Source organism: Podarcis liolepis (genome assembly GCF_965112155.1).
Source record: "Podarcis liolepis genome assembly, chromosome: 13".
In the NCBI taxonomy this organism is placed as follows: domain Eukaryota; kingdom Metazoa; phylum Chordata; class Lepidosauria; order Squamata; family Lacertidae; genus Podarcis; species Podarcis liolepis.
The window spans coordinates 20,806,836-20,822,071 of record NC_139573.1 but is presented as its reverse complement, the minus strand read 5'-3'; the positions used below and the strand labels follow the sequence as shown (position 1 = coordinate 20,822,071).

At 49.0% G+C, this 15,236-nt stretch overlaps 1 protein-coding gene and 1 long non-coding RNA gene across 5 annotated transcripts in view; one reads left to right on the top strand and one right to left on the bottom strand.

Annotated features, from left to right (window-relative positions):
* Positions 1-1,058: 1,058 nt before the first annotated feature.
* LOC310691865 lies at positions 1,059-15,113 on the bottom strand. 2 transcript variants are annotated; one of them, XR_014518583.1, is made up of 4 exons: positions 13,492-15,113; positions 5,581-5,653; positions 4,022-4,158; positions 1,059-3,020 (listed from the first exon to the last, which is right to left on the bottom strand). It is a non-coding gene; the product is annotated as an uncharacterized lncRNA (long non-coding RNA). The 2 variants fall into 2 exon arrangements; XR_014518582.1 differs by having other exon boundaries at positions 1,059-4,158.
* Positions 1,463-15,236, top strand: part of BCAT2 (branched chain amino acid transaminase 2) — a 30,263-nt gene continuing 16,489 nt past the window's right edge. The window contains exon 1 of one of the 3 annotated variants that reach the window (XR_014518575.1): positions 1,463-2,641. Coding sequence is in view for 1 of the 3 variants with exons in the window: in XM_083472013.1 (XP_083328139.1) it covers positions 2,603-2,641 (39 nt within the window). In the remaining 2 variants the exon portion in view is untranslated. Of the gene's footprint in view, positions 2,642-5,673; positions 5,720-15,236 lie in introns of those variants that run through there. The other 2 variants (XM_083472013.1, XM_083472014.1) reach the window with 2 other exon arrangements.

Sequence of the window (15,236 nt, the reverse complement as noted above, 5' to 3'; positions counted from 1 at the left end):
CCCCAGAGGCAGCTGTGTCTCTGCTCTGTTGGGGGGGGGGTAGCTGCGTTGAACAGCCAGCATCTTCTGCGGTAATGAGCAGTCCATGCAGCAAAATCAATTACTCCAGGGCTCCCTTAATTGCTTCTTTCAAGCCAATTAACTAATGTCCTGGAGAAACAGAGCATTAGCTCTTCATTGACTAGGTACATGCTAGAATTTCTGGTTGCCACTCCATGCACCCCCCCCCATGCCCCCAAGAACAGCCACTGCTGCATCAGAAGTGCAGATGGGGAAGGCAACTTCACATGTTGAGTTTCTGGCTGCCAACATGAACAACAGTACTGCCCTGAAAATATAACAACCCTATTCATAAAACCTCAGTCCCTCTGTCTCCTATGGGTGGGTGGGTTGTGGTCACTCCCTCTGACAAGGTTGTTGTTGTCGTCATTATATGTGTGTGTCAAACAGTCATGGCTTCCCCCAAAGAATCCTGGGAAGAATAGTTTGTTATGGGAGCTGTAGGTTGTTAGGACACCCCAATTCCCCTTCCAGGACACTTATTCCCAGAGTGTTTTGAAGTCATCCCTCGTTCCATGGAACTGAGAATGGTAGCTCTGCGAGAGGAAGAGGGGGCTCCTAACAACTCCTAGCACCAAACAACAAACTTCAGCCCCCCAAATTATTTGGGGGAAAGCTATGACTGTTTAAAATGGTATGATATTGCTTTAAATGTGCAGTGCAGATGTGGCCTTAAAATACAGTATAATTAAAAAGGGACCATAAAACAACCCTATTAAAATAGAAACCTCCATGATTAAAATGTGAAATTAAAACAGCTAAACAATACAGGAGACTCAGGTCAAGCAATCAAAGAATTTTTAATGTAAAAAAAGTGCATCTTCAAAAGCTGGCAGAATGCCAATACATAAGTTGCAAGAGTTGGTGGGTAAGTGAATGGTTTTGTTCTAGGTTTTCTCATCTGGATGATTACCCCGTTTCGTTTCCAAAACTCGTGAGTCCAGGATGCGTTCTTTCTGCTTTAGGCAAGCACATAAACACTTTCTACGCCATTCAGATTTTTTTTAAAAAATGTGTTTATTGTCTCCCCTCCCATTTTTACAAAAAATGAACTAAAATAAATAAAATACATGATTATCACTTGGAAAAAATTCATTGTCTTCAAAGTGCTTAAGACCTCCTCTTCTTCATCCTCCTAAGAGCCCTAGTGAGGTAGTTAATTTTTACTATTTTAACCAGTAAGGATGGGAGATCTTGCTGTCATTTTTCTCAAGGACATGGCTAAACAGGGAGAACATCAATAAAATTTAGGATTTAAATGAGTTTTTGTAAGTGCCTAAAACCTTTCCATACATGATCCTAGTGATCTTTGTAAGTATAGCCAGTGTTTATGGTAGGGTAGGATTATAATTATTTCCCCCCCTTTTTCTTACAAAATGGCCAGTCAATGAGTTCACAGCTGTGCTGTGAAGACAAAAACAGGGGGCTTTCCATCTCTTAGCTCATGATTTTAACAACCACAACTCTGGACCCAGATTAACGCTTTAGGCACTGATTCACACAGTGGCTCCTGTGCTGCCTTGTGCATTGCAACTCTTGGATACCTAGACATATTTTTACTGGAGGTGCCTTTCCACAGCTGTGGTTAGTCCAGTAAGAAGTCACGCTTTTCAGTTTCCTTGTGTTGTGGCTTTCCAGTCTAAACCGATTTTTAACTGAACACTTGATGTGTTATGCCCTCCCATTTACTGTTCCCTGTTCTAAGTTTATGGGAGGGCTATAACGTTTAAAATAAATAACACCCAAGCCAGATGACGTGGGTGTTTGTGCACATTCTTGAATCCCTCCCTGCTGTTGGCCATGCCCCTGTGCTGCTGTTTGCTTGCTCTGTGCATAGTCAGATGCAAAGCTGACACATGTGCTCCTTGAAGGGTGTATGTGAAACTGCCAGCTTTGCCATTGGATGGGTGAGTGGGCGTGTGTAGGGAAAGCGAGTGTGATTGGCTGCAACATCCCCCCCTACTTTGTAGAGGGTATTTGTGCCAAGAAAAACGAAGATGTGTTTGTGTGTCTAAAATACATGTACACATTTCCACAAATCCTTTCCTAACAGACAGCCTTCATTCTTCTTTCATCATCAGTGCTTCTGATCTTGCCTTTATCAACTACCCTAAATGTAGCCGTTTCTGTAAATGTAAACGTTTCTGTTTTGCTCAACTTGCTTGTTGTTTTTTTTTTTACTCATACATAAAGAAGAATGTGCTGAATACGTCGCAGTACTGAATATAATCTCGATACAATTCCTTATTAGGGTTGTAGAGCCGTCGCATTTTAACTCGCCTTTAAATTAAGTCGACCGGGGGAAGGGAAGCAAAGCCCTTTGTACATACTTAGCGGCGCACTCATCCTTCAAAATTTGACATTGAAAACAAAGGCGTCCTGAGCTGCGCCCTCTTTTCAGCTCGAGCCTTTTTGTCATGGAGAGCCGCATGAAAAGTAGGCAAATAGAGGTGGAGCTGGAGGCGGGCGAGGGGCGGAACCTTTCTGCCCCGGCTCCAGCAGGCCCCGCCCGGCCTCATTAGACAGAAGCACCACCAACAGCATGGCAGCGACGGCGGGACTCCCGCGCTCTTTGGGGCGGGTAAGTTGGGGAAGGGGAGGGGGGCCAAGAGGGAAGGAGACCCGGCGGCCTTTCCCCGCAGCCCATCCCCAAATAAAAGGGAAGGGGGCTGCACTTCCGGTATGGGGGTCACGGTGGTGGGCTCAGTCCTGTCCTTAAATAGCTCCGGGCTGGAACGTAGCACCCACGTTAAAAACAACCAAAAAACACCCTCGTCTGCTTTTAGCCAATCTCTTCTCTAAATTCCTTGCCCAGTTCCTAAACAGATACTCATTACCCCTTTCCTTCCAGATGGGTATTAGCTTGCTTCTTCCCCAGTCCTTCTTTCCAAGGAGACACCCCAATCCCAATATTCGCCTGGGCACTCACCACCTGGCTTTTCCAATGACTGTTTTTCAGCCTGGAAAAGGTTGGGATCAGTAGTAACACGTTACCTATTTCCCCCTCCCTCAAGCCCCATATCTCTTCTCCAACAGAGGAAATTTACTGAACAGGATAGCCCCGCTCCAGCTGGCTCCCTCCTTCAAATAAATTCCCAATTTGATATTTCCCAAAGGCACATCACTGCCAAGTTGTTACAAAACACACTTCTCCCCGCCTCTTGAGATCTTTTAGTCCTAAAAAGATGGCTAAATCTTTTTCTCCTAAAAATAACACTCTCCTCTGCTATATTTCCTTTAATTCCTCACGAGAAATTCCTTAGGACACCCAGAGCAGTACTTTTCCACACCTAAGGTACTGTTCTCATACTCTTTCTTTTTTTACAATTTTTGACACAAGGGATGCTTTGCACAATAGGAAGAATTCTGATTTTTAAGTCTATGGTGATGGCTGCCTCCCCCTCCCCCCCTGGTCTTGCTTGAAATGGCATCGATTTGACCCATGCAGATTATCCCACTCAAAATTCCTCCAGGCTTAGGGTAGATTTTTTTCCAAGAACAACTTTATCCTGCTTCAGTGATTGGTGTGTATGTTCCTCAGCAGCTGTAACTTCCCTGTGATTTTTAAGAATGGCAATATGCTTAAATGGAATAAGGAGCAATTTAAGTGTTCACAACACAGATAAAACCCTGTGAACTTTAAAAACAACTGCTAACATTCAGTTTATGCATTTCTGATGCGAATGTGTTTCTGATTCTAGCTTAATAGACACTAAAACACGTGGGTTTGGCAGTGGGGTTATGAAAGTTCATGTTGGTTAGGAGGAAATTGTGGATTCTCTATCCGATCCTTGTAAACTCTGCCTGGAAATATCAACACCTGGAGCAACCCCATTTGGTCATTATTCTTGTCCTGACCTGTTATACAAATCTAGGGGCTGCCCCTCCCTTTGCAGCCACAGTCCCATGGCAGCATACCTCCTGCTTTCTTTATTTAAGTTGGCATGATATTCTCACCTACCTGGAACACTGTGTTCTCTCTTCCGCTTCTTTTTTCTACTGCTCCACCCCTGACTTTCTGACATGCATCTTGTGAGAGAGCTGCAACTTCCTGATAAATAGAGCTGATTGTGTTCAGAGGTCTGGATTGGGTTTCTACTGGAGGAGAGAGAGAAAGCAATTTCAAAGTGTTATATTGCTTGTCGGCAATGAAAAGAGGAACAGTTGCCAAGGCACTGAAAATTCTGCAAAGGCCAAGAATTATGGTTGCCACTACTGCTGAGTTTCTCTGTTCAGTCCCCTGCTGTCATGCCAAGAGCAAGGAAGTGCCTTTCTGGTTATTTTGAGATCCAACTCAGTTGCTTCCCACTCATTAACAGAGGCGTGTGTATTCTGCACCCAGGAAAACTAAATTCAATTCAAAGGAAACCCAGGAGATTGGCATTGCTGGCTGCAGGTTGCAGCAGCCCTGGACAAGATGTTCCCTGCTGAGACCCTCCTCCTGTGAGGGGGGCTTCTTGGCTTTCATGACCCTTCTCCGAGCAGAGATGAGTGGATGTATCTATCCTCTCCTTTATGAATGATGCTAATTCAGGGGTACTGTGGGGAATGTAAAGGGTGGTTCGATACAGCTGCCTGTCACAGTCGAAAGTGGTGAGTCATTCATATATAGGGGTGGGGATTGGGCAGGCATCAGCAGTGGGCCCTGCCAGGGCACTAGCGTTCTAGCAACTGCCCATGGATGTCAGGTGCAAGGGGAATCTTAAGCATATGTGCCGCCGGGGTGCAAAGATCCGCCCAGCGCCCCCAAGTCTGACAAGCGCCTCCGCTGTGATTGACAAGTGCCGCCGCTTGCACAGCACGTCTTTGGTAAATGAGCACACAAAGTCAAAAGTCTGTTAGTGAAACAGTAGGTATACATTTCGGTAATACCCAGGTACATACCGTACTTTTCCATGTGTAAGGCTAGGTTTTTCTCTTTTAAAATTATGCTAAAAAGTGTGAGTCGTCTTATACATGGAGCCACCTCCCCCCATTTTCTTAAAATCGAGTTCCCCAAAATGTCTTATACATGGGGACGTCTTATACACGGAAAAATATGGGCATGTATTTTGTTTTTCTAGCTTGATCAAAATTTTTATTTCATAACAGGTAGATAGTTAAGAGCTTAGGCAGCCTGAGCGCCTGGCGTCCGCCCCCCCCCCCGAATTCAGTGCCCGGGTGCCCCGCACCCCTGGGTAAACACGGCTCTGCCAGGTGCTAATGCTAGCTTTGAATACCTGGATGTTGTAGTAGTACCATTGGCTGATTGCAGTAGATCAGCAAGGGCTCCTAACTTCCAGCTGTAGAGTAAGAACAACAAGGCTTTCCTCCTTTAAACTGGAGCTTTAGAACCTCTGATCTGTAATAACTGAGATTTGTACTTGTCTATGTAGATAATCCCAATGTATGGCTCATGGATTGCAGGAAGTAGGTGGTTTCGCCTCCCTCAGCCACCATTTTGCACTTGGTTGGTGCACCTCAGGGTTCAAGTAAAAACAACAGCAAAGTAGATTGCGTCAGCCTGATGTCTGCCAGTACCTGCTGTAGATCATAGGCCTGATGGGTGGGCAACCACTGCCACAGTTTTCTTCTTTTGTTTTGTTATTCTTCCCTAAGAGAAGACGAAAAAGAGGAGAGATGAGAGAAGCCTTAAGGATAATCATAGAGAGAAACAAAGGTGTGCAAACATATATGATATACCGTATTTTTCGCCCTATAGGACACACTTTTCCCCCTCCAAAAATGAAGGGGAAATGTGTGTGCGTCCTATGGGGCGAATGCAGGCTTTCGCTGAAGCCTGGAGAGCGAGAGGGGTCGGTGCGCACCGACCCCTCTCGCTCTCCAGGCTTCAGGAAGCTCTGCGCAACCCTCAGGAGACCGGCTCTGAGGGTTGTGCAGAGCTGCCTGCAGTCCCGGGATCAGCGCAGCTCTGTGCGGCCATCGGGAGCAGGGCGCTAAGTCCCGCCCCGCTCCGGATGGCGGCGCAGAGCTGCCTGCAGTCCCGGGATCAGCGCACTTCTCCCCATCGCCAGCCCCACAAGCTCGGGGGACAGCGGGGAGGCAGAGCGTGCCTTCCCACTGTTCCCCGACCTGGTTCTTCCAGCCCCGCACCTGGGGGGGAAAATAATTTTTTCCCCTTTATTTCCCCCCCAAAAAACTAGGTGCGTCCTATGGGCCGGTGCATCCTAAGGGGCGCAAAAGACGGTATATATAATAATGATTAGTTGGTGAGAAAACATTCCCGCTTAGATGAGTCCTGGCTACCAGAAGGTAAAGTGGCTGTGATTCGGTGGGAGGTTGACTACAATGGGCAATAAGGCTATCATAGCTACGAGCCATCATGCCTATGTTCTGCTTCCACTGCCTCTGAATACTAGCTGCTGAGAATCACAAGTGGGCAGGGAGTGCTCTTGCTCTCAGGTCTTGCTTGTGGGCTTCCCATGGGCATCTAGCTGGCCACTGTGAGAACAAGATGTTGGTGCAGATGGGCCTTTCATAGCAGGGTTTTTCTTAAGTGCATGTGATATTTCTCTTTCCACAGGTCCAGTCACTGTCTGTTTAAGGTTCTCCCCACTTTATTCTTACAACAGCCCAGTGAGGTTTTAGATTAGGATGAGATACAATCACTAGTCCAAAGCTACCTAATGACTTCCATGGCCAAATTGGGGGTTTGAAAACAGGCCTCCCCAGTCTTTGTCCAACATTCTAATCCCTACACTGCGCTGATGATTCTCATAATATCTCATATCCACATCTGATGTGAATCTCCATGATGGAAAAGCTTGGAAGCAGTAGTGTCAGATTACCACCTGCTCCTGCCTTGTGTGTGTTTAAGGTGGCTGTTTTTAAATTAGATTATTCACTGATTTGTGACAGGGCCTGCAGAAAAAACCACCTGGCACTGCACCAAAAAGTTATTTTTTGCATTTCGAAAAATCATAATCCACTTGATCAACAGTCTCCAAGCACCATACAGATAAATAGTAGATAAAACCTAAATCACAATTCACCATTAAAAAAACCCCAACCCAAATATATCATAATTATAAAACAAAGACAAAACTTTAAAAACAAATATAAGTAACCAAGTTATATGTCTGGGTAGGCTTGCTTTTCAGCACGTGTATCCAACAATGTCGTGAGGGCATCTGTCCAGTGTCAGTGGGGCAGGGAAGGTCTGAGACAACGATGCTGGTTCAGGGATGTTGGTGTAGTGTTGAGATGGCCAATGTGGTTCCCTCCAGATGTTGCACTACAATTCCCCTAATTCCCAAGTGGTATTGCCCACAGAGTTTATGGGAGTTGGAGTCCAGCAGCAGCTGGAGGGCACCACCCCACTCGCTGCCCCTGGTGCATTGTCCCCCTTTCTCCTCTGGAATAACTCGTGCCACTGAGGGCCAAGTGGTATGGGGAATCGGGGCTGGCAGAGCAGAGACCCACCACAGAAAGAGCCTCCGCTTGAAATACAGTGGTACCTTGGGTTAAGTACTTAATTAGTTCTGGAGGTCTGTTCTTAACCTGAAACTGTTCTTAACCTGAGGTACCACTTTAGCTAATGGGGCCTCCCGCTGCTGCCGCACGATTTCTGTTCTCATCCTGAAGCAAAGTTCTTAACCCGAGGTACTATTTCTGGGTTAGTGGAGTCTGTAACCTGAAGCATCTGTAACCAGAGGTACCACTGTACTGCGATGGCTTTGAGCAACCTGCCCTTCTTGTTCAGTTTTGTGGCTATTGCTTCTGCAAACCAATGCTGGCTTCTCTGTTTCACAGGAGAGCATTAAAACGCTCCCTCTTGTGGTTGTTATTAATCTCTCACAATCCCTCATTTGCCTCCTAATCCCCTTAATTAGAGGTTGACTTAATGCTTGGAGGCTAGAATTTCATGTCTGCTGTCAAGCTAGTTTGCTCTCTGCCACGTGGCTCTTGAGGCCTTCAGCAGTGCGTCCTGGGGTATCCGATTTCTCCCAGCGGCCCTTCTCTTTCCCCTCAGCTGATTTTGTACATTTAGCTGGCATATCAACTGAATCCCCTGTTTTGCCTTAATTTGTTCAGGGCCTGCCTCCTCTGTCACGTAAAGCGAAGGGAAGCAAGGGAAGTGGTGTTAAGGAGGCTGGAAGCTGAAGGCAAAGCAGTTAAGGGAACTGGTGCAGAGCATTATAAACAGGCTGGGAGGCCATTTTACAGATGGCAAACTGAGGCCAAGAGCTAGTGATGTGTCTCTGTGACTGAGGCAGAGTTTCAGCTCAAGTTTCCTGGGCCCACAAGCTACCCACACAGGATTGTAATGCTTGTGGAAGTTGAATGCTGGAAGAATTGGGGCACACAAAGGAAATAAGTCCTTCACACAGGGCATAGATAAACAATGGAATGTGCTTCCACGAGAGGTAGCAATGACCGCCCACTTGGATGGCTTAAAAAAAGCATCAGGCAGGTTCAACAAGACCAATAGTGAGTCCAGCGGCCAAGAAGGCGGTTTCTGCATGTGCTGTAGAGGGAAGTGAGGGCTTGCCAATCTGGGAAGGTAGCCCATCTAGGAGAAGGAAAGCTCTCATCCTAAACCTCTGCTGCCTTGTGAGGATATCTGTGGGAGAAGAAAAGGCTAAGGAGGAAACTAAGACAGTTGGACAGCACCTTGTAGGCCTCCTTCTGGCAACTCCTGCAGCCAAGCTGGTGCCAAATGTATTGCTCTGCTTCCCTTTGGACTGTCTCTTGAGACAGACAGATGCCAGGAACAACACCTAAGGCCAGCAATGGCCGCTAGCCAGGATGGATATGTTCTGAATGCCGGATGCTGGGAGTCGCAAGTGGAGAGCATGTGCTGTTGCCCTCAGGTCCTGCTTGCAGGCTTCCCAGAGGCACTGTGGGAACAGGATCCTGGATGGGCCACTGGCCTGATCCAGGAGGACTCCTCTTATGGAACTATATGTCACCACCTGCCACCTCTCACTGCCCCCTTTACATGCTGCTCTTCTGTTGGCTCAGCCCCCATTTCTTAGAGCGATAAGGTTGGAATCTTTCACGCTCAGTCTTGTCCTATTGTTCCTCCAAGGAAAGGGGAATTCTCTGGGCCTTCATTGGCTTTGATCCCAGGCGCCCACTTAGAAGAAAGAAACTGGTTCAGTCACCCCCAGGGTTATTATATGTATTCCAACCTCAGCAGGTTTCTTGCTCGAGGGTGGGCTCTTATCTGGGTTGGAATGCGAGGGCTTAAGAATTCTGTCTTCCATTCAAATTTGCACAACTTTCTAGTCCTTGTGGTTTTGGAGAAAAATGCATTTTCCTTAGCTCTACGTATTTGCCCTTATGAAAAAGCAAAGCAAAGCAAAACAAAACAACTTAGCCCAATCTCAGGATTTCAAAATTTAAAAACTGGTCTTGGGAAAACAGAATGATGTAGGCAAAGTAAGGAGATGCATGCAAATATATTTCATTTGCATAAATGAAGCTAATTATTGATTTTTGGATGTGCAAAATTTGAATACTTTTGGGATAGTGTACACACAGCCCACGAAGTATACCGGCTAAAGGCTGAAACACTTTATGGACCATTCTAAATAGCCATTTACCTGATCACCAGTGAACTGGACTCCCTTCCAGACAAGGGAAGTGTCTGTAAACAGAGAGCTGGTCATTTCAGGTCATCAATGTAAATGGTATATATGTGCTGTAAAGATTTTCCAAGGTTCTTTGCCTCTTGCTGCCCCCTGCTGTTGGAATTGTTTTCTGCATCCATTTAAACAATCTTTTCCCAGATTGCAAAATCTGCTAACTACACATTGTCTGGAAGCCTGTTGCTGCTTAACACCCAGAGCACCCTGCACTCACAGTCACTGCATTTTCTTTTTCTGAGTCTGTGCACCTTTAAAATAAGTATCTTGCAGGCAGAAATTCAGTAGACATTTCCCTCACAGCATTGCATTTTTGTGCCTGAAGATCTGTTGAATTTCTGCCAGGCACACAAGTGAAAAATGTACAGCAGTTCTGTCATTGGGAGTGGGAGGCAGATATTCAGTCCACAAGACTCCCTCTCATCACCCATAACAGTGAAATGTCTTCCCAACAGAAGGAAAACCAGAAAGAAATAGTTTGTATTACGTTGAGTTTCCTCCCATCCTATGTGGAGTCCTTGCCTATCCTAAGTATGAAATCCTAGAGCCCAGGTCTACTTAAAACCCATTCTTCTTCCACTAGCTTCCAGGCTGTTCTGCAGTCACTGGGGGGTTTAAACTCCAACCCCATCTTTGGGCCCCTGGTGAAATGAGTTGGGGAAATGACCATTGCTCAGTGGTAGAGCACATTGTGAAAGGGCCCGGGTTCAGTTCCTGGCACTGCCAATTCAACTGGGCACCATGGGGGTGAGGAGAAGGCAGGGGGAAAGACCTCTGTGTCTGACACCCCAGGGAGCCACCACCAGTAGGACTACGCAGCGCTGGAGTGGATGGAGAAAGAATCTGACCAATTTCCCACCTTGATCCAAGAACCTTTCTTTAGAACCACTCTATGGCACCCGTGGTCCCACCTGCCCCCTCAAGATGTTTTGGACTGTAACTCCAATCATGCTGCCCAGGGATGATGGGAGTTGTGGTCCAAAACATCTTGATGGAGGCAGCTTACACCAGTGTTTCCCAACCTTTTTTGGGCAAAGGCACACTTGTTTCATGAAAAAAATCTCGAGGCACACCACCATTACAGCCCCGTGACATCAGCGCGCAGCGTCACGCCGGGAGGGACATGAATTGCTAGCAAATTACATAATCCCCTCCTTGAGGGCTGGCTCATCTTCTCCGAAGGCAGAACCCCATTAATTAACAGGACAGACTCACACCATAGCCAAGACGAGGGGGGGGGAACCTCAGTCATGCACAGTCATGCATATGTGGGGGCTAAATGAGGACGAAGACCGGGCAGAGAGCAGGGTTCAAATCACCCCACCTGGCCAGGACAATCCCTGGGTGCTCCCTTGGGCCACTCGCCTGACCCACCTCGCAGGGCTGTTGTTGCGAGGATAACACAGGGAGAATCACGCGCGCCCCCAGGAGCTCCTTGGAGGAGAAAGCGGGCGATGAATGCAATGCACGAAATATATGAGAGGCGACCAGGTTTTGCAGGTGAGGGGCCCCCGCCAGCCTCCGCTTCCAACACCCGGCGCAACGACGCCGAAGTTTCCCCCCGGGCTCGGCTCGGGGAGCAGCGCTGCTCCCCCCCGGCTCCCCTTCGCCCTCCCGGCTCTCTCTGCCGCCCACTGGGGACCCCCCTCACCTGCCAAGTCCGGAGCGCCGGTGGAAGTTGCATGCATGCATGCAGGGCGCCGCGTTGCCATTGCATTGCACTGCACTCCATGCAACGCCTGCACGCATGCATTGCCTTGCACGCCCGCCAAGGGGTCTCTCCGCGGTCCGATGCGTCCCCTCCGGCGCGGATGCAGCACTGCAAAAATAACCCCCCCCCCGACGCAGCCCTACCTGGGGGGCAGCCTCCGCCTCCGCCGCTCCGCCTCCGTGGGGATCCCCGGGCTCCATCCTGCTGCCCGATCTCCGCGGGGGCGCAGGCAGGCTGCGCGGGGTCTGCGCGGAAGAGCCCCTGCCCGCCCGACCGCCGCCCCTGCGCTCATTCCATGGCCGGGAGAAGAGCGCTTCAAACAAAACGCCCGGCCCGCCAGGCCACGCTGGGAAACGTAGTTTGCGCACCCCGCACGGGTGCGGAGCCCAAGGGCGAGGGGACTACGGATCCCGGCAGCCCCCGCGCCGGGGACGGAGGGGGAGAGGCCGGGTGCAGGGATGGAGGGACGGGTGGGCGAGCGAGTGAGTGAGTGAGTGGCAGCCGCCAAGCCTTGGCCGAGAGCCAGGAAGGGCCTCCCCGGAGGAGGAGGAGGGAGGCGCAGAGAGGGAGGGAGGGAGGGAACCCCAGGGGTCATCTAGTGACGGCGCCCCAATCGAAAATTTGACTTTTTTAAAAAAAAATCTTTCGAATTTTTTAATTTTTCCCGCGGCACACCAGGCAACATCTCGCGGCACACTAGTGTGCCGCGGAACAGTGGTTGGGAAACACTGGCTTACACCAAGGGTGGCTCACAAGTAATAGGCTCTGCCCTATTATTTTGCATTTGGCCTGACCCCTGAGCTTCCATTATGTTGCCTGGCTCTGGTTGGCGAAACTGTATATTCCAGCAGAGAGAACAGAAGCAAGCTTGTTCACAAGCCTGAAGTCTCCTGCTCACTGGACTGGTTGCCTCGGCCTCCCTGTCCCCAAAACGAAGCCGTTCTCCTTGATGCCAGCTTCTAAAATCTACCCCAGCTTTTAATGCTGCGATCTCTAGGTTTTGTCAACGCATAGGCTCTCTTGCTGGCAGTGCTTGCATGTGAAATTTCTATCCAGCTGGAGCCAGAACCGTGTAAGAGTTAGAGTGTAAGACTTTGGCCAGGGAGATCCAGAGTTCAGATTCCCCCTCGGCCATGAAGCTTGTTAAGTAACCTTTGACCAGCTGTTCTCTCTCTCTCTCCCCCTCCCCCTCCCTAGCTTCATGTGGCTTATGGGGTGGGGGCCATAACCTACTCCACATCTGCCATACTAAGCTAATGGAAGGCCAAGATACAAATGCATTTTAATATTCATCCAAGTTCTTCTAAAGTACAGTGGTACCTCGGGTTAAGAACTTAATTCATTCTGGAGGTCCGTTCTTAACCTGAAACTGTTCTTAACCTGAAGCACCACTTTAGCTAATGGGGCCTCCTGCTGCTGCCAAGCCGCCGGAGCACAATTTCTGTTCTCATCCTGAAGCAAAGTACTTAACCTGAAGCACTACTTCTGGGTTAGCGGAGTCTGTAACCTGAAGCGTCTGTAACCTGAAGTGTATATAACCCGAGGTACCACTGTACCTCAGGTTACAGACGCTTCAGGTTACAGACTCCGCTAACCCAGAAATAGTACCTTGGGTTAAGAACTTTGCTTCAGGATGAGAACAGAAATTGCACGGCGGCAGCAGGAGGCCCCATTAGCTAAAGTGGTGCTTCAGGTTAATAATGGTTTCAGGTTAAGGACGGACCTCCAGAACGAATTAAGTTCTTAACTCGAGGTACCGCTGTACTTTCCTCCCAGAAGCTCACATCGTTTTTAAGCGTGGTGTCTTTCCTTTCCTTTCCCTGAGTTGAGGAGGAAAGCAGAGTCTCCTGCCATCCTTCTGAAAGCTGTCACTTCATAAATCATCATAACTCATTGCAAGCAGCTCACACCTTCAGGCCTGATCAAGAACTCTGTGTGGCTTCAAACCTTGCATACTCTTACAGAAGCTGGCTCACTAGGAGAGGGTTTCCCTGCTCCCCTTTCCAGCCCATGGGATCCACTATCTCCCTGTTCCTCACTTCCCAGTGAATTGCATGATTCCCAGTTAAGGGTAGAGGACAGGAGGAGAGGATCCAAACTACCTTAGCGCCCATATTCATGCAAGCTTACCTTTTAAAATCTTCCCCCTTTTCTTCACCAAGAAGAGCTGTGCTGTCTCTGTGCTTTGAAAGAAAATAGTATTTTAAAAGAATCTCGCCGTGCCAGTGATCTCCGCCGCTCTTTGTTCCTGCTGCTTTCCACCCTGGACTGCTGTGATGCAACAGGGGCTGAAGTTCAACTCTGGGAATTCCTCCCCCCCCCAAAAAAAAAAGAAGATAGAAAGGAGGGGAAGGAGTTGGAGACTTGTTCCCGCCTCTGATTGGGGAATGGCTGCCTCACAAATGGAAATTGCAGTGTTCCCACGCTCGGATCACCAGCCTTTTGTGCTGCCTTTGCTGAGTCTGGCAATGAAGGCAGCACTTTTGAAAGCCGTGGCACTGGTTGCCAATGTAGCAGCAGCAGCAGAAAGCAGGCGTAGAGCAGGGCAAGATTTCTCTCTCACACCCACACCCACCCAGGGATGTCACCCGCTTAGCTCCCTGAAGGCCCCTGCCTCATGGCTCCCCTGGTGCTTGCAGATTACACATTAACTAAATCTGTTTGTTCATGGCGAATGAGTGATTAGAGAAGTTGGGTTAGCAGCAAGTCCTGGACTGAGGCTGCCTGGCTTGTTTGTTCCTTTTAATCCTGAGGCAGAAGACCCAGCAGCATGATCCGCCCTGCAGGAGGGTGCTTGTGGTGTCTCTGAATGAGTCCCTGCTCTGGGCTTTCCTCTTCCTAACACACACACTCCTATAAGAGCATAAGGGTTTCCTGGAGCCTGATCATGGGTCCGCCCTAGCTACAGGACTTTGATTGGCAGCAGCTCTCTGAAGATCCCAATAGAGCAAGGGTCAGCAACCACAAGTGACGCACGGGGGTCGTTTAGCCGGCCCACAAGCCACCCCTGAACTGAGCCGCCCATTTGACGAGTCCCCGCATGCTGTGCTAAACCAGTGTGGCGCAGGGACTCGCTTCTGCGGCGCCAGAAATTGCGCCTGTGCAGACGCCGGAAATTGTGTTTGTGTAGACGCAGGCGCACGCGTGCAATCCGGCCCACAAAGGGATCTCAGCTGGAGTGAACCGGCCCAGGCGAGGTAAACCTTGCCAACCCCTGCAATAGAGGCTTTTCTCAGCCTTCTTTCTGATTGTCTTTTTGGTTAGGGTTTGGAGCCAGGGTGGGGTGGAAACCCATAAGTCCCCCTGGATGTTGTCAGACTCCAACTCCTATCAGTCCCAGCCAGTATGGGCGATGGACACTGTGTTTTCCCAGGAATGAATACCTCTGGATTAACATTCACTAGGCGTGCTCCTGCAGCTGCTGAGCCAGGGGCAGGGTAAGAGTTAGGGCAGAGCGAAGACTTGTCCTCCAGAATGGGATGTGTGAGACCCAGTAACTCGGTCCTTCTCTCTTGCCTCAGAGAACAGTGCTGGGAGCTTTGGCCTACTAGGCAGAGGCTGAAGACCAAGGAGGAGGACAGGAAATGCAACCTGGATTGTCCTGGCATTGCAGAGGCCCTGTGTTAATTCTCTTTCTGATACCAGACTTGACTGTGGGGTTTTTTAGTAGCAGGCTCTATAACCATGATCTAGGGCTGCAGAACCAAAGGAAGGCGTACTCCGCCACCAGCCAGGGCACTGCCGGCCACTGTAGACCTAGGTGACTATCTTGGCCCCATCCATTAGCCAGAGAAGGACCAGCTGCCCCAGGGGATTGATTTCCTGTTCCCTCCTCATTCCCTTTTCCTTTTGTATCATTGTCTGTTACTACAGGT